This window comes from Tachypleus tridentatus, chromosome 9 (assembly GCF_004210375.1).
Source record: "Tachypleus tridentatus isolate NWPU-2018 chromosome 9, ASM421037v1, whole genome shotgun sequence".
Classification (NCBI taxonomy): domain Eukaryota; kingdom Metazoa; phylum Arthropoda; class Merostomata; order Xiphosura; family Limulidae; genus Tachypleus; species Tachypleus tridentatus.
The window spans coordinates 67,937,362-67,963,077 of record NC_134833.1 but is presented as its reverse complement, the minus strand read 5'-3'; the positions used below and the strand labels follow the sequence as shown (position 1 = coordinate 67,963,077).

The 25,716-nt window shown below is 31.5% G+C and overlaps 1 protein-coding gene across 3 annotated transcripts; it reads left to right on the top strand.

Annotated features, from left to right (window-relative positions):
• On the top strand, positions 1–24,841 carry LOC143225403 (arf-GAP with dual PH domain-containing protein 1-like). Of its 3 annotated transcripts, XM_076454748.1 has the most exons (8): positions 1–458; positions 5,599–5,824; positions 7,085–7,274; positions 12,037–12,186; positions 12,933–13,151; positions 18,302–18,524; positions 19,708–19,746; positions 21,120–24,841. In XM_076454748.1, the coding sequence occupies exons 1-8, from the start codon at positions 209–211 to the stop codon at positions 21,185–21,187; spliced, it is 1,365 nt and encodes a 454-aa protein (XP_076310863.1). In that variant the 5' UTR covers positions 1–208; the 3' UTR covers positions 21,188–24,841. The 3 variants fall into 3 exon arrangements, with proteins under 3 accessions (XP_076310863.1, XP_076310864.1, XP_076310866.1); XM_076454749.1 differs by lacking the exon at positions 19,708–19,746; XM_076454751.1 differs by lacking the exon at positions 21,120–24,841 and having other exon boundaries at positions 19,666–19,738.
• Positions 24,842–25,716: the final 875 nt, after the last annotated feature.

Sequence of the window (25,716 nt, the reverse complement as noted above, 5' to 3'; positions counted from 1 at the left end):
ACATATGTATGGGACATGTGTATACCTTTCGTGTTGTTGTTTCTTGTAGTAAGAGTTCACGAGCAAAATCTTAAACACCACCTATTTCATATAATACGCTGTCGAAAACTACGTTTTAGTAATCATTTAGAAGCGTAAGTTAATGATTCTCTTATAATAATATCAGTTTTATTTTTGTCTTTTACATTATCTACAAACTGTAGTATTAATGCCATCTAAAAAGAGAACAATACTGCAAACACTATGTTGTTGCCCCAGCTTTATCAGTAAATCAGAAACAAAGGAACTGCTGCCCTCTGGTGTAGTAACTCGTCGTAAACAAATTTTCTTTGTGATTCCGAAAACGAAAATAGTGTCAAAAGACTCAAACCAAAAGATGGCCGACGCGAATGGAAGAAGGTTGTTTGAGTTGTTGAAACGGCCTGGAAACAATACATGTGTGGACTGCAGAGCCCCAGGTGGGTTTAATAAAGTAATTGAGGAAAACAAACTCGTATTTACGGTAGATAAAAAAAGAACAAACTTGTATAAACCAAATCATCTTGCGTTTACTGGTTGTAGTTTATATTAATTGGAACTTACGAGTGGGAAAGTGAATATTCTAAATTTCGGGAATAATATGTTAGTATATAGCTCTGATTAATTTTACCTTAAATCGAATCGTACGGGTTAACACAAGACCATTTGAAACTTCACCCAAATCAAGGTGTCTTGAGCAATTATTATTAGTAATATTTTCAAAATATAGCACAAAGATTTTGAAAGAATTCTAAACCCTTTTATCGTAGTGATCAAATGGATCAGGATCTTCAATTCCTTTTGCAAGAGAGCTAGACTGTAAAAAAAAAAAAAAAAGCTAAGCCTAAACCACTTTATGCCTTTGTAACTTAATATAAGTCTGTCGAACAAATTTCACTATTGGAAAAGTACTTAAATAAGAGAACATATTTAGTGGAATAACAGTACAGTTGTTTCTAAATGTCTGTAGGACAGCAGACAAATATTTTTCAATGGTGGTGTTTTTTATCCATATTTAGTTCTTATTTTATTGGCTTTTGTTGAAGAGACTAGACCAAGATCATTTTGTAAATTTAAATAAGATTACCTCTTCCTTTTCTTAAGATAATATAAATATATCTTAACCCAGGTTATAGAATAAAAGTTCACATGAGGTGGTATCCAAGGCAACCTATTAGAATCCAGTTTCTGAAAAATTGTGTTTTGTGTAATTACAGGGTTTTGTAAATAGCATCCCAGTTCCTTAAAATTTGAAGTACATAAGAGTAAAAGATTATTAGTAGCTTGGAAGATGGAATTCAATAAATGGAATCCAGTTCTGATACATTTAAGCTCAGAAATGACTTTTTTGTTTCGTTGATGCAATATCAGAATTTAAAGTTCTTTAAATACCACAGCTATGTTGGTATCTTACAGTTTTCATTTCATAAAATAATATGTTAATGAGCTAATTGGAGTTGATTGTAACTTTTAGAAAAATACAAGCAGAGAATATGTAAAGAAAACTGAAGGGTGGAAGCCCCAATAAAACTGTTCGTTGTGTTATCTAGTGTTTACAGTAGGTGCACAGTCAGTCACTAATATTTATTGATTATAGTTCACCTAACTGGCTACTTTATGTGCATTTTCTACTGTGCAGAAACTCAGTCACCAGAATCACTTTAACTGGAGAATTTTTTTTCATTCCCTTAATAAAGTTATCTTGAAGTGATTTATATAGTCTAGAAACTATATGTATTGTCGTGAAACTATTTATATTCTCACAAAACTATATATATTGTGTTGAAGCTAGCTATATAGTCTAGAAACTATATTATTGTTTTGAAGCTATCTGTATTGTCTAGAAACTACATGTATCTATATTCCTTATCAAATGAGCAAGAATAGTGTAATGCATGCTACCTGACCATATATTCTCATGGATTATGTTGTATGACCGTATTTTCTCATCAGACATGCTGTACAACCATATATTCTCATCAGATATGTTGTACAACCATATATTCTCATGGGGTATGTTGTATATTCTCATTGGATATGGTGTATGACAATATAATGTCATTATATGCAGTACTATTTTACCAGATCATCTATGTGGAATGAAACAGAATCACAATGTACGAGATTAAATCATTAATTAATAACACACACATTAGAAGAACATATTAAAAATTAATAACTAGTTTTGCCTACTTCAAAAGCATTATCAGAAGGATGAAGGGAGCAGTCACATTGTTTATACAGTGTCTTTAAAACCCACTTAGTAGAGATAAAGTTAAAATATGCAAATTCACACATACTATCACTTTTCATATTGCTATTAAAAAGAGAAAGTGGTATTTTTGATTGTCAACACATTTTGAGGGACCATGCTCCTGTCCCTCAGGCCTGGGTTATACTTCAGATTGATCGAAATACCCATACACTTGAGTAAGGTCACTAACCTTTTTGTAAAGATAATGCTGAACCAACTGTTTATTTTATCCCAGCATCCAGCATAGTAACTGTCCATTAACACATCCAAGCAATTCAGTGTTCTTCCTTAAATAAGGAAGAGTCAAAACTGTACATAGTATTACAACTGAGAGTCAACTAGTGATTTCTGTATGAAGATATCATCAATATGTTTGTAAATATACCTTGAAAATTCTACTAGTTTCACTGATACCAGAGCATGTCTTTAAAGATTTCAATGATATTTCCATGATCCTTTTATGTAGTAATGTTATTAAATTGGCTCATATCTGTATTAAACATACTTAAATTATAAATACTCAAATGTATTTACCATTACTGAAACTCATTTGTAAGTATCTGTACAGCTCACCAGCTGATCCAAATCATTTTGTAAGATAACAATACATCTAGGATCATCATTAAACTTATTTAGTATCTCTTCAGCTTACCACTTGATCCAAATAATTTTATAGTACAACAGTACATCTAGAAACATAATTAAACTCATTTAGTATCTTTTCAGTTTACTGGTTGATCCATTGTAGTACAACAATACATCTAGGATCATCATTAAATTCATTTAAAACTGTTTAGCTTACCAGTTGATCCAAATCATTTTCTAGCACAACAGTACATCTAGAAACATCAATAAACTGATTTAGTAAATATCTGTTCAGCTCACCAGCTGATCCAAATCATTTTGAAGTACAAAAGTACATATAGAAACATCATTAAACTAATTTAGTATCTATTCAGCTTACCAGTTGATCCAAATCATTTTGTAGTACAACAATATATCTAGGATCATCATGAAACTCATTTAGTATCTGTTCAGCTAACCAGTTGATCCAAGTCATTTTGTAGTACAACAAAAAATCTAGAAACATCATTAAACTAATTTAATACCTGTTTGTCTTTTCAGTTGATACAAATCATTGCATAGTACAAGAATAATCAAGAAACATCTTAAAACTCATTTAATAAATATCTGTACAGCTTATCAGTTAATCCGAATCATTTTGTAATACAAATAGACATCTAGGATCATCATTAAACTCATTTAATAAATATCTGTCCAATTTACCATTTCATCCAAATTATTTTGTACTTCAGGGTGTTTGGAAAGTCACTGTGCACTTATATATCTATAAACGGACATGTTTCAATATAGAATACAGGAGGTAAATATGAATGACAATTATAAACAATGTTGAAAGTAATCCCCGTTGACATCAATACAGGCCTGGATCCTTCTTATTTTGTTTCTAAACACCACTATCAGTTGCTGGCTTGAAATAAACTGAATAAAATATTATTACAAAACTGCACAGTGACTTTTCGAACACCCTGAAGAACAATACATCTAGAAACATCATTAAACTTATATATTATCTGTTCAGCTTACCAGTTGATCCAAATCATTTTGTGGTTCAACATACAAGTAGAATCATCATTAAACTCATTTAGTATCTGTTCAGCTTACCATTTGATCCAAATCATTTTATAGTACAATACATCAAGAAACATCATAAAACTTGTTTAATAAATATCTGTCCAGCTTACCAGTTGGTTCAAATCATTTTATAGTACAATACATCTGGGATCATCATTAAACTCATTTAGTATCTGTTCAGCTTACTAATTGATCATTAAATTCATTTAGTAAATATCTGTCCAGCTTACCAATTGATTGATGTAATTTTGTAGTACCACAATAATGCTGCCCAGCTTACATACTCCAGTAGTAATAAGGGCTATATTTAGCTGGACTTCTTTTATGCACTCTGCAGTCTTTCTCTAACTGATATTGTCGTGGTTTTCTTAACTAACCTGTTCTGGTCCATCTTATTAAAGTTTTATTTTCAGAAGTGTTAGTACATCAAGTGTACATTCTTATTTTGAACAAATTTCTATTTTGTCTTAATGAATTCATAACTTTTATTTTACTGCATAGTCAAGGCTATTTTGAGTAAATCCACTGATAATCCTAGCTCATTTGTACGTGCATTATTCTCTGAGAGTTTAGTGATAGCTGTTATTGGTTTTTCAGTAGGTACTATTGATGGATTTAAAAATTTGAGTACAACAAAGTTCTGTCTAGCTGTCAATTAGCTGGTAACTTTTTGAATTCTGTACTATATAAGTGACTAGATGTCAGTGTCTAAAGTCTTACAGAGTAATTGGGACAAACCTGTTTTTATGCTGAAATGGTGAGTCATACAGGTTTATGTGTCTATGGAAAACTATGTGTGTGGGTTTTAAGTGTGGTATGGATGTTAAAATGGTATAATAACAGTACTATGCCCGTAACAGTTAAGTGAAAGACCATAATTGAAGAGAGAAAGAGAGTTGAACTTGGGACTTCTGGCTAACAAAGCCAGTGCTATAAAAACTGAACTATCTAGGAGTATTTTAGTATCAAGTTTGAGTTTGATGAAGCTGGTAGTTTCCAGTAGATGGCCATATATTCTGCTTATTAGAGTTTGATGTAGCTGGTAGTATCCTATAGATCATATACCCTGCTTATTGGAGTTTAATATAGCTAGTGGTATCCTGTAGATAATCAAATATCCTGCTCATTGGAATTTGATGTCGCTGATAGTATCTGGAAGATAATCAAATATCCTGCTTATTAGGCTTTGATGCAGTAGGTAGTATCCTGTAGATGATCATATATCCTGCTTATTGGAATTTGATGCAACTATTAGTATCCTGTAGATGATCATATATCCTGCTTATTGGAGTTTCATGTAGCTGTTGGTATCCTGTAGATCATGTATTCTGCTTATTGGAGTTTGATGTAGTTGGAAATATCCTACAGGTGATAATATATTGTGCTTATGTAGTTCTATTTCTTCAAAGCCTCTTCTCTTACCAAAAGAACTGCTCTGTAGTTTAAAGCTGGCTGTCTATCCTTTATATCAGTAATTAACGTGGACAAAGTGTTGCTCAGTGACGGGAAATGCCCTAATAGATGAGTAGCAGCTGTAGGGTGAATGGAAATAATTATCATTGGAAATACATTTAAGGAATTGTTAACCTCTCTTCTTTGCCATCACTCTTGCAACGAGTTTAACAATAACTAGAGAATTAATACATATATTTTTTTTTCTAACATGATAGATCCAGAATGGGCATCTTACAACTTGGGAATCTTTCTCTGTACCCAGTGTGCTGACATTCACAGAAGCATGGGGCCTCACATTAGCAAGGTCAAGTCTATTAGGAATGTCCACTGGGACACTTCTCAAGTAGACATGATGGAGAATGGAGGAAATCAGAGAGCCCATGTCAAGTATGAGAAGCATGTCCCTGTCTGTTACAGGAGACCCCTAGCACATGATGTTCAGTAAGTAGATCACATAATTAAAATTTAACTAATCATTAGTGGTACAAACAGCAAGTACACAGACTGTTAAAATGCCACATTTAGTCACTACTTAACTCATCACTAATGGTACAAACATCAAGTGCACAGACTGTTGAAACACCACATTTAGTTAAAACTTAACTCATCACTAGTGGTACAAACACCAAATACACAAAAAAAACACGACATTCAGTTAAAACTTAACTCATTGCTAATGGTACAAACATCAAGAGCACAATATGTTACATTAGGTTTATATTAGTTGATCACAAAATATCAGTTTTCCACATGCACTTGTTTATTAAGTACCAATAATGTTTTCAGTATTATATTACAGAAGACATATTTATAAAGCATACAATATGTAATTTTTAAATCATTGTAAGGTTAAAACTGTGAGGTTTAACATTTTTATTGTCTAATTAAGGAAAAACAGAGTATATTATCAGACAAGTTCATTAAATACACAAATGTATTATATGAGGACACCGTGTGTTTGTAAACACTCAGGTGTCAGTATGCACACAAATGTGTTATCTAATTAAGGATCCTTCTAAAGAGTCATATGATGAAACATTTTTAAAGACATCAACTTTCTTGATGTTTTTGTTTCCACTAGACATTATTCGAAAACATTTACTTTATAACGTATGTGCAAGAAGTAAAAGAATGAAATAGTGTATGTAAAAAGACAACCTGATATTTATATGTCATACAGCAGTTTGATATGTGAAAAGAATGCTGCAGAATAATTCATATTTTTTCTTATCCTTTTTTAAACCAGAAAACAAATTTTCTTTGCCTTACTAACTAAATATGTAAATTGAATTGAAATTGAAACTGGCATTGTCATTAAAGATATTTTTGAGATTATTGTATTGTGTAGTCATGTCGTGAAACAAGGTTCACAAATAACGTTGAAGGCTGTTACCATGAAAGGGCCTTTGACCTTTCAGTAAAGCTGCCAGAGATGTACTTTTATCAGTGTTATTTTAATATTTCTCTTGAAACATCATTATTAACGTGGAAAAGATTAATTATTAAGATTTCAGTTGTTCTGACATGGTGCATTAAAATTATTTATTCAAAAAATTCTCAGTCTTACTTTTCTATTATTTGATGTTTTGTGAGATTATAGTAATTTTTATTAGAGGTTTCTCACATGCTAGTACAGAAGCTAATCTGGGTTTTATGTTTTAAGTTGTAAAACATGGATAATATTCTTACTATGTTTCCTAGAGTTTTGAAAGAAGAATGGATTAGGGCCAAGTATGAGAGGGAGGAGTTCATCCACATTGATAAACAGGTGTATTTAAGTGGTCAAATGGAAGGAATATTGTGGAAGCGTGGAAAAGACGATGGTAGATTTAATCCTCGTAAATTTCTTCTTAATGAAGCAGATGATATACTTAAATATTACGTGAAGGAAGTGAGTAACAAATTATACTTTACATAAACTTTGTGCTGTGAAATGACAACTTTAGAAAATATTTGAGGATATTTATTGCCTGTTGTAGAGATGTACTAAGATATTTAGCATGAAATATCTGTAAATTCAACAGATTTTCCTGATTAACTGGTTTAAATTAATTTCAGTACTTTAACACAAAACTGATGAATTTTTACTTCATTTTTACTTACTTTAACCTCTTAAGGATTACGCTAACGTTCTGGTTAATTAGTGTTCTACTACTGTTGCTGTAAAAAAGTAGGGTTAAGTGTCACTACAGTTGAAAGCAAAAAAAAAAGACCCAAGTAAGTATTTTATTCCTTATGTATTTCTTATTATAAATTAACTAAAATGTAAAAATAGGAAGCAATGTAGGTTAGTTAAGGCTAGATTAGGTAAAATATAATGAAATATTTTCATGAGGCACACATCTACAAGCAACTTATAATTCAATAGCATAACATGAGCTGCACATTCTGAAGTGATTTGAAATTTATAATAGCATGAATGGTAGTTAGACACAGATCAGGGTTACAAATTTAGAAAAGAAAAAAAGGGTAGTATAGGTTTTTTTTTGTTTACGATGTTAGTCAAATTACCCAATATTGTATAGAGAAAATAACAAATAAAATATAAAGTTTTTTCTAAAAAACATTTGAACTGTATTCAGGTGGTTTTTTGGTATGATGCAAATAAAATTTGAGATTTTTGACATGAAAAAAAAAGCATTTTTAATTTTTAAAATGAAAATCCACTGCCCTTGAACAAGTAAAAGAGGCATTGTATTCAGAGACAAATCTTTCTTAGTTTAACAAAAAATACTTCACTAAAAAATCTTATTTTTCTGTATGTAAATGATTTCTAATGTTTACTGTGAAGATACGCATCATATTACAAGTTAGTAGTACTAAAATTAATGACTTTAAATGATAACAGGATTTAGCCTCTATTGGTGAAGCTATATGCAATATAACTGTAAATTTACTGCATATATATTCATACAATTTAGCAAGTTTTCACAAAACATTAAAAGCCTCCATTATATAAAAGGTAAGGTCAGGTTCTTCAATATATACCGTGTTTCTCCGAAAATAAGACAGGGCTTATATTAATTTTCACTCCAAAATATGACACTAGGGCTTATTTTTGGGGATGTCTTATTTTGATATATTAAAAAAATGAAGTTATAAAGTAAAACTATTAAACTAACCATTTAAAATAAACTATTATTAAACTATTAAACTAACTGATTAATACTTAAACAAACTAATTAACTAACTATTAAACTAATTAATAAATTAATTTTTTTTTATTTCTTTCCTCTTCCTGCCACTCTTAACTAGGGCTTATTTTAAGGGTAGGGCTTATATTAAAACTATCCCCAAAAATCACACTAGGTCTTATTTTATGGGTAGGTCTTATTATCGGAGAAACACGGTAGTATATAACCTAAATCTAATATAATACTTTTAGTATATAATCTAAATCTAATATCATACTTTTAGTATATAATCTAAATATAATATAGTAATTCGAGTATATAATCTAAATCTGATATAGTATTTTTAGTTCATAATCTAAATCTAATATAGTACTTTTAGTATATAATTTAAATATAATACCCCTTGGTGTGGATTCCTGTACATGGTGAAGGGATCCCTGAGGGAAGTTTCTCTTCTTTCAGTTTCCCTCCTTTGGGACCTAAACATCCACCCACATGTTTGCCCTTGTGTTGGTTGAGGGGTCCAATCCTAACACACCACTTTGGCCTTGAATTCCTGCAGACAGGTGACCTTGGGGTGGCTCCCCTTGGGTCAGTCAGCTGGTCAAGTTGGGCTAGGGTCAACTAAGTACCAGTGTTGGGTGTTCTCTACAGGTGTTGTGGACATTGTAACTGATGCTATGTTTTGGATATAGTGCTCACAAAATTCTGGCATTGCTGCATTGTCCTTGATTTGCATTTTAGTGCATCCCCTTGTAGGTCTCCATGGTGAGTGGGTTCAGTGGGCACTGAAATATTCATTTTTTTTATGGATCCTCCAAAGCGAAACTTAAATAAAATAGTAAAATGACAGTCCACAGGTAAGCGGCCACGTCTTGAAGGTATTGAGCAGCAATATTCAACACCTTTAAGGCAAATGCTCTCTTTTTCATTCAGAAAGGATTAGAGGGACTTGCTGGTTCTTCAAAGTCAGTAAAGAACTTTGATCTGGTGACATATTGGTGGAAACATCCACACTCAACACAGTGAACTCCTCTTGCATTCAAAGGCAATTGGGGATATACCTATTGAGGTTACACCTCATGCTACTTTGAATTCATCATGAGGAGTTATTGTTGAGAGGGAATTGAAGAGCATCAACAAGTCATAGATTCTTGCTGGTTTCTCCACCCAAGGAGTTTCTGCAATGAGGCGTATCTCCACCCGCAAAGGTGGAATTACGATGCTGACCAATGCCCACATTCTGACATTTAAATCACCACATTCACCTGCCACCATCAAGGCAGATTATCTTAATAGCAAGGTGTGGCCATACATTCCAAACCCTCTAAGATGTTTCCAGCATCAGTGGTTCAGTCACTTGATGATGTCATGTCGTGGTTTCTTGACGTGTGCTAGGTGCAGTGGTAAGGACCATGATGCCTATGAGTGTGAAGTGGACCCTCGTTGTGTCAGTCACAATGGCTCTCACCCATCCTACTTTTGTTTTTGCCCTAAATGGTTGGAAGAAAAAGAGGTGCAGCTTTTGAAAATGATTCATGACCTTACTACCCTGAGGCTCGAAAGTTGCTGTCCATCATTTCATCTTTGACGTATGATGCTGCACTTTGTTCCATTACTTCAGTGGGAGTGCAGACAGATCTCTCTGTGTCTCCAAAAGAATCATTCTCAAACCAAATGAAAAGTCTTTTGACCTCCAAGGTTAAAAAATTTGATGAATCAACTTCAACACTCATCTCTGTCCCTCATACACATTTCAACAAATCCCAAGATCCACTTCCTTTGGTTCAGGGTACAGACATTACCTCGGTTACGTCTTCTTCTCCCACCCCAAGATGCAAAACAATCATTCGTTCACATCCTCAATTGCTGGAATCCTCTTCCAACAACAAAGACCTGCCCAAATGACCCAGCGCAGGATCCATAGAGATCGATAGACCTTCCTCAAATAACGACAGTAAAGAAAAAAAGACATGGTTGTAAACAGAAGGGTTCTCCACTCAATTCACCTACACATAAATAAAAATGGCCACCTTGATACAATGGAATAGTGTTGAGGTTTGTGTTATAATCTGGATGACATCAAAACACTGATTGCTTCCTACCATCCTGTATGTCTTTCCTTGCAGGAAACATTTGTGAAACCTGTCAATACAGTCACCTTTCAGTGGTTTTCTTTGTACAGAAATGACTAGCTGTGTGATGGAGAAGTGACACTGTTGGTTGATAAACATGTGCCCATCCTGTCTTTGCCACTCGACACATCCTTGAAGGCCATAGCCATCCGTGTTTCCTTGGGTCATACCATCACTGTTTGTTCTCTCTACCTGTCACCTGGAGAGACATATGATCAATCAGACCTTGATGCTCTCATTGAACAGTTGCCGTCTTCATTTTTAATCCTAGGGGAATTTAATGGACATCATCCCCTCTGGGGAAGTAATGATATTGATAGGAGGGGTCACTCTGTAGAGCATATGCTCTCTGATCACAACCTTTTTCTTTTCATTACTGGTTCTTCTACTTATTTCCATGCACCTAGTCAGTCCTTTACTGCTATTGATCTCTCAGTTTGCTCCCCTTCATTATTCTCCCATTTTTCATAGAGGGTTGACAATAATCCACGAGGCAGTGATCATTCTCTTATAATTTTGAGACAGACTGGTCGTGGTTGATATCACCTGACCTGCATGCTCATGTGAAAGCTGAATCACACAAACTGGCCCTCTTTCACTACTCTCGGAGAACTTGATCCTGCCATCATCTGTAAGCCATCAATAGATGGCTGTGTGGCAGCAGTAACTGACTGTATTATATAAGCAGCTGCTCAATGTATTCGTAAAACCTTGACACGTTTTCCTTGATATCCTTGTCCATGATGGAATCCAGCCTGCCACATTGCACAGAAAGCTCAAAAATGGGCCTGAGATACTTTTCATAGGTATCCCACACTCTTGCACGTCATCGCTTTCCAGTAGGCCTGTGCACATGCTCAGTAGGTAAGACATCAAAGCCTGAAAGAATGTTGGATTAAGTTCACAACCAGCATATATTATACCACCAGTTCCAAATTCATATGGGGCAAGATTCAAAAGGTCAGTGGGCAATATAATCCTGTCTCCCTATTGATCTTGCTCTCTTATGGCCAGGAAGTAGCTGATATCTGGATCATTGCAGATATTCTAGGTGAAAGCTTTTGCCAGATATCTAACACTTTTAGTATATAATCTAAATCTAATATAGTATGTATATAATATAAATGTAATAAAGTATTTTTAGTCTATAATCTAAATCTGATATAGTGCTTTAAGTATATGATCTAAATCTAACAGTATACTTGATTCTTGTGTTTCTGTTGAATGAATGGTTTTAAAACATAAAATGATTTATACCATTAAACTAATGTAAGTATTGTTGAAAAGATAAATTGTCTTGATTAAATAAGAAAAATTGATTAGGAATCATTTCTGCATATGAGTTACATAAGACTGATTACACAGTTTCTTTTTATCTCTTTAGCAACAAAAGGAACCAAAAGCAGTTATAAGAATTTCTCAACTGAATGCCACCTTATGTCCCACGAAAATAGGTAATCCTAATGGTATGCAACTGACCTTTGTGGATGAAGGCTCAACAAGAAATATTTTTGTTTTCTCAAGGGAAGGAAAGGTATTAAAGAAATGTGCACAATTGAGTAGCTTTTAGTGTCTATAGAAGTATAGAAAGTGGAATGACAGTGTACAGTTCATAAAAATTTGTTTCTTGACAGTGACAGTATACAGTTTATAATAATTTATTTGTTTCTTGATAGTGAGTGACAGTATACAGTTGATAACAATTTATTTCTTGACAGTGACAGTGTACAGTTTATAAAAATTTGTTTCTTGACAGTGACAGTGTATAGTTTATAACAGTTTGTTTTTTTACAGTGTACAGCTTATAGCAAATTGTTTCTTGACAGTGTACAGTCTATAACAGTTTATTTCTTGACAGTGACAATGTACAGTTTATAAAAATTTGTTTCTTGACAGTGACAGTGTATAGTTTATAACAATTTGTTTTTTTACAGTGTACAGCTTATAGCAAATTGTTTCTTGACAGTGGACAGTTTATAACAATTTATTTGTTTTTGACAGTGTACAGTTTATAGCAATTTACTTCTTTCTCAATAGTGACACTATACAGTTTATAGCAAGTTGTTTCATGACAGTGACTGTATACAGTTTATAACAATTTATTTGTTTCTTTACAGTGAAAGTTTATAACAATTTACTTTTTTCTTTATGGTGACAATTTTATAGTTATATAGTTCTGTGTACTTTCAGGGCATAATTCACTTTTATAAGGCTAATAGTTTTATGTACTTACAAGACATAATTAACTGGTATACAGTTATTAGTTTTATGTGCCTTCAGGACATAATTCACTGGTATACAGCTATAAGGTCAGCAAAACTCAACCGGCTTCAAGTGGCTTTTCCTGGAACGAGTGAACTAGAACTAGCACGCTATCTCACAAGGGACTTTCTTAAGGAAGGATGGCTAAGAAAAATGGGTCCAAGAAGTGGTGATTCTTACAAGCTTCGCTGGTGTACCTTGGATGACAGAAAACTAATGTATCTAGAAAATCCTCTTGTAAGTAAATCAATTTGTTTCTTAAATATTGAAAAATACAATCCTGTTGTTCATTGTGACATATAATATCTATTTAAATAATACTCCCATACAAGAAGACCTGGCATGGCCAGGTAGTTAGTGTAACTGCCCACTGTCTTGTGTGTGTATTCTGATCCAACAACTTGACTCAAGTGTTGTATTACTGATCTTTTTATTAAATAGCAAGTGCTAAGTAATAAGTGACTGTTAACTATAATGGAGAAAAATAACAATTGAAAGTATACAGTATGACAAAGCATTTTAGTAGCATGATACACGACTTGATTTGGTTAGCAAGAACAACATTTCTTCCTATAGCTCATGTATAAAACACATTAAGGCCACATAAAACATGTCAAAGTGCAGTAAACGTAAATGCAGAATTTAATTGAAGCATGTCAATCTATGAAGAATTCAGAATAGCGTCGACACATACTTTCTCAGATTACAGTTCATTGAAGACAAAAGTATCGTTTATGGGCAAAATTGCAAATTCTGTTATAAGATCCAAACCCACATGGTGAATTGAGGAAATTCCCACAAAAATTAATATTTTTGTTTATGATCAACAAAACTTAAGCAGCTGCTTACTGACTTTGGGACAAATACAGTCATAGTTTGAATACAAAAAAAGATGGACAATCCAAATCTTAAGTTTCTCGTGTCTGCTTCGTGGTAACGACGATATTTCTTGTAACAATCTCACTCTCACGTGGATCTGATTCAGCATATGGACCCTCACCTCCTTTATACAGTACTGTATTGCTACGTGCAGTATTTGAATCGGTTTACAATTGGGATTTAACACTCATACATGAAAATACATTCAAAGGATTATGTCATTAATTAAACAGTAAGCCATAAAACATTGTTATATATTCAGATAAAACTACATATAATGGAATCTGAAAGAAATACAAAGTTACAACTAGTACTATTTTTAAATGCACAAGATTCTCATTTCACAGATGTGATTTGGTTAGGACGGCTTCTAACTAATACAGATTATCATTTGGTGGTGAAGATGCTCGAAACATTGCGTAATACAAAATAGGTAAATAGTGTTGAGTAAAACTTTCATCAAAACTTCACAGTTAGGGAGCTCAACTCGTAATCCAAGGGTCGCATGTGTGAATTCCTGTCATGCCAAACATGTTCGTCCTTCAGCTGTGGAAGTATTATAATCTGATGATCATCCTATTATTAGTTGGTAAAAGGGTAGCCCAAGAGTTGGCAATTGGTAGTGATGACTAGCTGGCTTCACTCTAGTCTTACATTGCTAAATTAGGAATGGATAGTGCAGATAGACCTGATATAGCCTTGTGCAAAATTCAAAAAACAAAGAACCCACACAAGAAAAGTCCATAACTAAAAATAGTCTGTAGTAAGTAAACATGTAGTTGGAAATTCATGTCAAAATATGTGTAAAATCAATAATACACTATTAATTATCTTTATAATTGTTTACATTTATTTACACTGAATTGTATATTGAATGTGCATCATCTTATAATCATATCTGAACATCAGTTGTTTGTGTTCTTTGAACAGCAACTTAATTTTTATTTACATTCAAAGTATCTCAGATATATTGAAATTTATTTATAATTCATTAAGGTTGTACAGTAGATTTTCTGTTGTAATATTTGAACTTCCCATAAAGATGAGTTGCTAAAAAAACTATGTTTTGAATCTTTGTGTAGATGAAAAATTTAAATTTTGAAAGACTTGCAGCTCTACTGCTGGTTGACAAAATGTAAAAAACTAATTAATGTTTGTCTTTTTTTTTTACATTGTTAGCATTAAAATCTTTTTATAAAGAAAACACTAATATCAAATAATTTCATTCTAATAAACATACAAGAAACCCTACTGATATTGTATTATAGGTTTTAATCAGTGATATTGAGAAATATCAGAAATTGTATGGCACTTACTTAACATTTACAAAAATAACTGGATGCTTATAGACTTAAGTTCAATAACCAACTCACCCATGTATTGATACGTTACCTCATCTTCCATGTTCTAGTCTCCTTGATACATTATGTGAATGTAATAAAAGGAAATTATTTAATTTCTGATCACCCTAGGTATTACATCCCAAATCCTTCCAACAATATCAACATTCAACTTTGCATTAAGTTAAACTCAATGTTCTATCTTTATACTATATAGAAATATAGTATTTTTTTGTTATTGCACATATGATAATGAAATAAGTTTAGATAACTTGACCTGATGTTAAAAATTATGATGGCACTAAGCCTGTTGTTAACTTGTCATAATACCTTCAGAATTAGATGATGACATCATTAGGCCTGTTCTTAATTTTTGTAACACCAGAATTAGATGATGACAGCATGAGGCTTGTTGTTAACTTGTCATAATACCTTCAGAATTGGATGATGACAGCATGAGACTTCTTGTTAACTTGTCATAATACCTTCAGAAGTAGATGATGACAGCATGAGGCTTGTTGTTAACTTGTCATAATACCTTCAGAATTAGATGATGACAGCATGAGGCTTGTTGTTAACTTGTCATAATACCTACAGAATTGGATGATGACAGCATGAGACTTCTTGTTAACTTGTCATAATACCTTCAGAATTAGATGATGACAGCATGAGGCTTGTTGTTAACTTGTCATAATACCTTCAGAATTAGATGATGACAGCATGAGGCTTGTTGTTAACTTGTCATAATACCTACAGAATTGGATGATGACAGCATGAGGCTTGTTGTTAACTTGTCATAATACCTTCAGAATTAGATGATGACAGCATGAGGCTTGTTGTTAACTTGTCATAATACCTTCAGAATTAGATGATGACAGCATGAGGCTTGTTGTTAACTTGTCATAATACCTTCAGAATTGGATGATGACAGCATGAGGCTTGTTGTTAACTTGTCATAATACCTTCAGAATTGGATGATGACGGCATGAGGCATGTTGTTAACTTGTCATAATACCTACAGAATTGGATGATGACAGCATGAGGCTTGTTGTTAACTTGTCATAATACCTTCAGAATTGGATGATGATGGCATGAGGCTTGTTGTTAACTTGTCATAATACCTTCAGAATTGGATGATGACGGCATGAGGCATGTTGTTAACTTGTCATAATACCTACAGAATTGGATGATGACAGCATGAGGCTTGTTGTTAACTTGTCATAATACCTACAGAATTGGATGATGACAGCATGAGACTTCTTGTTAACTTGTCATAATACCTTCAGAATTAGATGATGACAGCATGAGGCTTGTTGTTAACTTGTCATAATACCTTCAGAATTAGATGATGACAGCATGAGGCTTGTTATTAACTTGTCATAATACCTTCAGAATTGGATGATGACAGCATGAGACTTGTTGTTAACTTGTCATAATACCTTCAGAATTAGATGATGACAGCATGAGGCTTGTTGTTAACTTGTCATAATACCTACAGAATTAGATGATGACAGCATGAGGCTTGTTGTTAACTTGTCATAATACCTACAGAACTAAGTAATTGATAATTAACAAATGTATTTCAGGAAATCTTACCACATTAATAAATACATCTAGAACATACAACTCTCTTTCTTCCATCAAAGGAAAGAAGTATTCATCTAGAACATTTGCTTGTAGAATTGTTTTCATTATCTCTGTGAAGATGGTTTGTCTTTCATTTCTGTGACTATGATCTACTTACATTGTAACTCTCGTGCAAGTTCTTTATAAAACCAGTTCATGAAATTGTTTTAGATTTTTCTTGTTAGATCCTAAGGGTATGTTGATTTAGAAAAATAAGTTTAATTTTAATGTCTTCTACTATTAATAATAAAACATTTGTTATTTAATGTAGTTATATGCACTCAGGATCAGAATAGTTCACAGGCAATGTGATTTTCATTTCAAGTATAAAAATACTTTTTTTTTAAGTTTATAAGTTTCATTTGAATAATCTCTAGAAGCTCCTAAATGAATATGAAATGTTTTTTAAAGTAAATGTTTATATTTTATTTTCCATTTTCTATATTATATCTGACTATAGATATTATCATCAGCATTGCAGTACTATGAATTGATTAAATTTACAAAATGAATATATGTACACACCTTAAATGTTTATAGATTGTTTTGTAACCATCTTTTTTTCTCATGTTCATAATTTCTTGTCTTTATCTTTTCATTTATATTTAATTTTTCTTTACAATTCTTTGTCTTTTATTCTTAGTGCAGGCATGCCAACTTATTCCTACCAATGTGACCCCATTGTTGTAATAGTTATTACAGGGTAATGGTCATCATCAAACTCTTTCACTAATGTTTCCACACATGAATGAGGTCATCTTCCTTAGACATTTCTACAAGTCAAACTATATTGAGTTAAATTTATACAATCATAAAATTTTCAAATATGCATTTATAAACACAAATAATACATATCTAATTAAAATATAGAAGCCTGAAACCTAAATGTGATCTAAGTGTTTAGCAAACTAATACATATAAGATAAGAAACATTTGCCAAGCACTAGGTACACTTCAAGAGAACAATGAACTATGCTTCTTTTCTATCTTGTGCTACAAATCCATATATGGTAGAGGTTTATTCAGGTTATAACTGAATAGTGCAAAATCTCCTCTTTTTATTGCTTATAATTTGACCTTGTATGCTAACAATCTTTATTCTGTTGTTTAATGTTTAGTCTTGTAACTGCAAATGGATCATGTGACAGCAAAACCTGCAGTTTTAATTGTTGTTTCAAATATTTCCTTTTAAAATAAAGGAATAAAGTTCAGATAATATGAAACTTTAGGTTGATAATAATAATTTCATTAAAATACATTCATATTAAAGTGGTTTAATTAACTTTTTAATGTAACTCAGTAACATGTACAGAAGGGATTTAAAAATGGCGACATTGACAAAGCTTTAAGGAATCTTGTCCTGAAGAGAATATTTCTTGGTTGATAAACACAGTTTAACGTATTCTCAAAGATCTCTTATGATAAACAGTTCTCAAACTGAAATATCTTTCTATTTTTTATAATAATATTCAACTCTTCCAAACTTTCTGTACAAAGCAAACATATTTTTATATCACTAAACGTTTGCATGTGTATTTCCAGGATCCCTATCCAAAAGGTGAAATATTTCTTGGTTATCATGCAGAAGGTTATGGTATTAAACCCAGTGTTCCTGAGGGTGTGAAACAGTATGGCTTTGGTTTTACACTTCAGACTCCAGAGCGATTGTTCATATTTGGATCAGATAAAGATGAAGACCGACAGGAGTGGTTAACTGCTTTACAGCAGGTCATAGGTCGTCCATTAACACCACAAGACAACTTTAGTAAGTGAGACATGGGAAGAAATCATGAAAAACGACAGTTTTTGCAAACAATAGCATTTAATAATGTATTTCATTTAATAATGTATTAAGTTTAATAATGTATTTCATTTTAAGTTTCATTTGATGTTTATACTTCACACCACTGGTGTAGTAAACAATGAATTTATCAACTGAAATAAAAATATGAAACATTTCAACATAGCTATTTTTTGTGAAAAATTTTAAAATTTCTAAAATAGTAAAGTTAAACATTAGAATTCTTGTAATTACTTACATCATGTAATCCTAAGTTACTCTGTTGTTCTGTTTTGTTCCTTTTTTATGTGATATTATTTCTTTATTTGCTAATTTAAATTACTTTAAGTCTTAAGCACATGTATAATATATTTAGTCTTGGATTGTAGTAACATTTAGCTCTATAATCACTAGTTTTAGGTTTGCATGTACAAAATGTAAAAGGCACAATTTAAAAGTTGACATAGTTATTTGAAATCAGATGTTTGAGTTTTAGAAACTGTAAGAGATTTTACCAACATATTGTTCACCATTTGAAGAATATTTTTATAAACATGGTAATAATTGTGAGCATTGCTGCTACTATTCAAAGATGTTGTCAGCTGTGTATTTATAGGGTTAATTTTTATTTACTACAACTGTTTAGTAAAACCAAAAACCAACATTTAATCTTCCTTCCAAAAATACAATAATTAATGCTTGATGAACCTTTTAGTTTCAGTGTTTTGTTGTAATTAATGAGGTTTGATATAATTTTTGAACAGACTTAAAATGTAAGTATTCTAGAAGCACAACTGAAACCCTGAAACCTTTCTTCTCTGTTTTTATTCATTTAAAACTAAACATTTGTTTTTTATTGTACATTTCTGGATGTATTAACCATTAATATTCTGGATCAGAATTAATCCTTGATCTTTTTTTACTGATTATAATACTAGTTATACTTTTTAAACTGTTGAAACTGTTTGTCAAATTATAAACTTGTCTTTGGTTTTAACATTTTCTGTAGCAGATATTAGTGGTTTAAAATAAACAAAATCTTTCCTACTGCATAGTTGTTTCGTGTGCATGAACAAAATGACCTATTTTCTTTATTTCTTTAAACATTAACCATGTTTTCATGAAGCTAATATAGGTGTTTTGCATGCCCTAAACCTTTAACCTCCAGAAGATAATCCAAATCATGGTTATATAGGAACTGTCATCAGTTAAGTATATTTTACATTTTGGTGTACATTTTAATGTATTTTCTATCATGATATTTACAGCCAGTGTTTAATTATTGTGTGTAGTCTATAGATGTTTGTGTTAAATTTATTTTTCAATAGAGGTAATTCAGAAGAGAATCTGTGACATTGTTCACATATATAAATTAACTTAGATTGCATATGGTAAAGTAAAAGGCTCTGGTTAACCTGTAGTGATTAGATTAACTTGGTGCGTAAAGACCTGTAGTAGTTAGGCTGTGTTGGTGTAAAGGACTGTAGTTAACCTGTTGTAGTTAGATTAACTTGGTGTAAAGGACTGTAGTCAACCTGTAGTAGTTAGACTGTGTTGGTGTAAAGGACTGTAGTTAACCTGTTGTAGTTAGATTAACTTGGTGTAAAGGACTGTAGTCAACCTGTAGTAGTTAGACTGTGTTGGTGTAAAGGACTGTAGTTAACCTGTTGTAGTTAGATTAACTTGGTGTAAAGGACTGTAGTCAACCTGTAATAGTTAGACTGTGTTGGTGTAAAGGACTGTAGTTAACCTGTTGTAGTTAGATTAACTTGGTGTAAAGGACTGTAGTCAACCTGTAGTAATTAAACTAACTTGGTGCAGAGAACTCTGGGTAGCCTGTAGTAGTTAGACTAACTTCATGTAAAGGACTCTGGTCAACCCGTAGTAATTAGACTAACTTGGTGCCAAGGATTCTGCTAAACTTTTAGTAATTAGGTAAGTAACATTTATCTTCCAATGTTTAGAGTAATTTTTCCAAGTAAACATTGCAGGAACAAAATACACATTTTTGGGGAAGAGTATTGGTGTTTTATTTTACAAACTTGAATATTTAAGGTCTTTCAAATTAAGAAGATTCCCTTTTATAATCTTAAAGGATCTTAACATATCTATTAGAAAAATGTCAGTCTTAGTAGACAATTATAATAGTTTAACTTTATAAGGAAGTGTAAAAGTAGTTGTATTTGTAATTTGGATGTTAGTATTTAAATTTTAATAGTTTTAGTGTAGAAACATTTTAATGTAACAGTCCAATCTTATTACATTATTTATTATATAAGTCTATAACATTACATGAAGTGTTAGTCTTACACAGCATTCGAAAAGCTGACTAAAAGTGACTAAACTGAAGTAGGTTTACTTCATGCATTAATGAATGGAAAATATTTTATAATAAAGTGATTTTTTTTCTTTTGTATGTGTGTGAGTGTCATACAGCTAAAAGAGAAGTTATTCACATAATAATTATTATTGGATACTCTTTGAGCACAACAAATTACAGTGACTTGAGTATTACTAATTAATAATGTAGATTTTCTTTGTTGCTGTATTATCTTAACCTTAACGTTGTTTTTATTATAGTGGCAGCCAACTTAGTGAAAAAGAGGTCTACTCTAGCATCATCTCTTCAACTACTTCGAGTTTTGTAGCAACCATGTTTCTTACATCCCTGGTTTACTACAGCCTAATGGTTAATCAAACTTCCATGGTTGTAATGAAAACCTTACTACTCTGAAATAAGATTACTATAATTTCTTAGTTGTTAATACATATTTTTTTATCTAGTTATTACTATACCACATTTGTTATGTTGAATAGCCTACTTGTTGTTTTATCTTAAACAGACTTCTGTTTACACCATTTACTTTACTAAATTTGTGATTTAGTTACAGGTAAGATATTACAACAGAATTTTGTATTCAAAATGTTACCACAGAAGAAGAGTACAGTAACTTAAGATTTTACCACAACTTTCTCACAACATGGTTTATCACACATTACTTCCAACATTTTAGCTGTTTTTTATCAAACCATATTAATCACTCAATAAGCAGTTATTTATATACCCAATATAGGCTTCTGTAATTAGATATTATATACCACACCATTATTCAGTAACCAGTTATTTATATACCTGATATAGGCTTATGCAACTGCATATTGTGTATCATGCTGTTACTCAATAACCAGTTATTTATGTACCTGATATAGGCTTATGTAACTACATATTGTGTATTACACTATTACTCAATAACCAGTTATTTATATACCTGATATTGGCTTATGCAAGTACATATTTTATACCACACCATCATTCAGTAACTTATTTACATGGCTTACATAACTACATATTGTATACCACACAATCAATCAATGTACCTGATATAGCTTATGTAACTACATATTGTATACCACACCATCACTCAATAACCAGTTATTTATATACCTGATATAGGCTTATGTAACTATATATTGTATACCACACCATCATTCAATAACCATTTTTTTTTATACCTGATATAGGCTTCTTCAACTACATATTGTATACCACCATCATTCAATAACCAGTTATTTATATACTTGATATAGGCTTATGTGACTACATATTGTATATCACACTATTACTCAATAACCAGTTATTTATGTACCTGATATAGTCTTATGTCACTATATATTGTATACCACATCATCATTCAACAACTTGTTTATATACCTGATAAGGCTTATGTAATTACATATTGGATATCATACCATCACTCAGTAACCACCTGATATAGGCTTCTTCTAGTTTTGAATATTCTAAAAGAATTGTATTCTACAATCTGATTATAACATGAAACATTACAGTTTGTTTTTTAAGAAATTCTTTGGAACTTGTGTAATGTTAAATGTTTAAAAAACTTCTAATTATTTAATAGACAGTTTTAAATATAAAACAGTTCCTATTCCCAAAGGTATGTAACTACATATTGTATACCACACCATCATTCAGTAACTAGTTATTCATATACCTGATATAGGCTTATGTAATTACCTATTCTGTATCAAACCATCATTTAATAACCAGCTATTTATATACCTGATATAGGCTTCTGCAACTACATATTGTATATCACACTATTACTCAATAACCAGCTATTTACATACCTGATACAGGCTTCCTTGACTACATATTGTTTTTACACCATCACTCAATGACCAGTTATTTATATACCTGATATAGGCTTATGTGACTACATATTGTATACAACACCATTATTCAATAACTTGTTTACATACCTGATAAGGCTTATGTAATTACATATTGTATATCACTCAATAACCAGTTATTTATATATTTGATACAGGCTCCTCCTAGTTTTGAATATCTAAAAGAATTGTATTCTACAATCTAATTATACCATGAAACATTACAGTTGGTTTTTTTTAGAATTCTTTGGCACTTATGTAATGTTAAATGTTTAAAAAGCTTCTGATTATTTAATAGACAGTTTTAAATATAAAGCAGTTCCTATTCCCATAGGTATAATAAACTACCAATAACTTACTATACAAGATTAAAATTAGTAAAAACCTTAAAGAGACTTGAAAACAGTCTCATACATTCTTCATGTTTTGATTTACATCAGTACCTCATTTTCAGAACTGTAATATTTTGTAAAGTATAACCTTTGTTTATACAATTATCAGAAGACTTTATTATATAATATGTGCTTTATTATTCTGATAATTGTATAAATAAAGGTTATATTATCAGAGACAGTTATTTAATATGCACTTTAATCTTCTGATAATTGTATAAAGACTATTTAATATGCAATTTAGTCTTCTGATAATTGTATAGATGAAGGTTATATTATCAGTCTTTATTATATAATATGCACTTTAGTCCTCTGATAATTTTATAAATGAAGGTTATACCTTATAAACCATTACAGTCCTGAAAATGATACACTGAAACATGAAGAGTGTATGTGACTGTTTTCAAGTCTCTTTAAGGTTTTTACTGATTTTAATCTTGTATAGTAAGTTATTGGTAAGTTTATTATACTTCTGGGACTAGGAACTGTCTTATTTTTAGTATTGTTTATTAAATAAACCTGAGTTTTTTAAAGCATTGTCATTGGCTAATTTATTCTGATTTATTATTGTGGTTACTTGTGTGCATTATCTGGTCTGTTGCAACTTTCTCTAGTGGGTGAAATACATTGTTATGTCTTATTATTATAGCTCTTCTAGTTTAGCATGTGGCATAAGAAATTCCAGTATAAATAGGAGTGGGTTGTCTGTATGGCTGTTACTGGTGTCAAAGAATGTTGCATTACAAGAATTAAGAAAAGTATTTTTAAACACTATAAAAATTGTATTTCTTTCTGGAAGAGTCCTCTATTTAATGTGCCTTTAAATTACTATAATTTATTATTACTCTTTTTATTCATATAATTTATTAAATATAAGATAAGATGTTATTCTCAGGTTTCCCGGTGAAAACTAAAACATATTTTCTTTTCTTTCTTACCCTTCATTTCCATTATTTTTGTTAACTATAACATGAAATTATTTAAGCTTGTAGGTATACTTACAAATTTAACCAAAGATGTTTCTGCAACCTATTTGACATTGTTGTCATGATATTATCATAATTATTTAGTGTAGGTTTGTAGAAACATGATGATTTTGTAGGATATTCATTATAGGAAAATAATACATGCTTCGTTTTAGCATTATTAGAATCTGTGTGATTACAAACATATTGTTGGATTTTGTTCATGAAACATTTACAGATAAATATTGAAATTCACATTTAATAACACTATTAAACAAATATAAACTACTATTTCTGTATATTTTTAGAAAACATAGCCTTTAAAGAAACTGTATTTCCAGTGGTTAACTGGAACACTTACATCTATTTCTGTCTCTTATGTGGTGTATCTAACCTCGTTTTAGAGGTTATCCATGGTGATTCTTTGATTTGAATATGCAATTATGTAGAGCAATCATGAACCTGACCTGGAGAAATTTAAATATTTAAACACAATATTATGATACCAAAAATATATTGAAAGAAGTGCACACAGAGACTGAACAAGATTTCTTTGTTAGTTTTATGTGGTCCCAAGTTTTCACTTCTTCTCAGGTGCAAAAAGTGTCTACCAGTTTTATATGTGCAAGTTGAGAATATCATGTAGATGATTTGATGTGAAAGTTTTTCATACATCGTACTATGCAGTCACATCTATATCATGTAGACATATAGAAGTTACCTTTGTGAATAAAGATATTGAAAACAGTTCTACAAATATTCTGTCTGTTTAATTAACATTTTAATATATAAAGGTGGCTTTAGTATTATAAATACTGAAGTTCTTGTTCGTTTGAAAACTGTGACTGTCATCAGTCTGTTTAGTTAATACTGTTTAGCTGTTGTCAGTTTGTTAAGACTATTATCAGTCTCTTTAGTTGTAAATGTGACTGTTGCCAGTCTGTTTAGTTAATACTGTCTAACTATTGTCAGTCTGTATAGTTAAAACTGTGACTGTCATCAGTCTGTTCATTTGAAAACTGTGACTGTTAGTCTGTTTAGTCAAAAGTATGGCTGTTGTCAGTCTCTTTAGTTAAAACTCTGTCATCAGTCTGTGTAGTCAAAACTATGACTGTTGTCAGTCTTTCTAGTTGAAACTGTGACTGTCATCAGTCTGTTTAGTTAAAACTATGACTTTCATCTGTCTGTTTAGTTAAAACTATGACTTTCATCTGTCTGTTTAGTTAAAACTATGACTGTTTTCAGTTTATTTAGTTAAAACTGTTATTAGTCTTTTCATTTGAAAACTGACTTTCATCAGTCTCTTTAGTTAAAACTGTGACTGTCATCTGTTGTCAGTATTTAGTTAAAACTTTGACTGTCATCAGTCTCTTTGGTTGAAACTGTCTAGTTAATGTTAGTATTTTGTTAAAACTGTGACTGTTGTCAGTCTGTTTAGTTAAATTGTGTAACTGTTGTCAGTATTTAGTTAAAACTGTGACTTTCATCAGTCTCTATGGTTGAAGCTGTCTAGTTATTGTTAGTATTTTGTTAAAACTGTGACTGTTGTCAGTCTGTTTAGTTAAATTGTGTAACTGTTATCAGTATTTTGTTGAAACTGTAATTGTCATAAGTCTCTTTAGTTAAAACTGT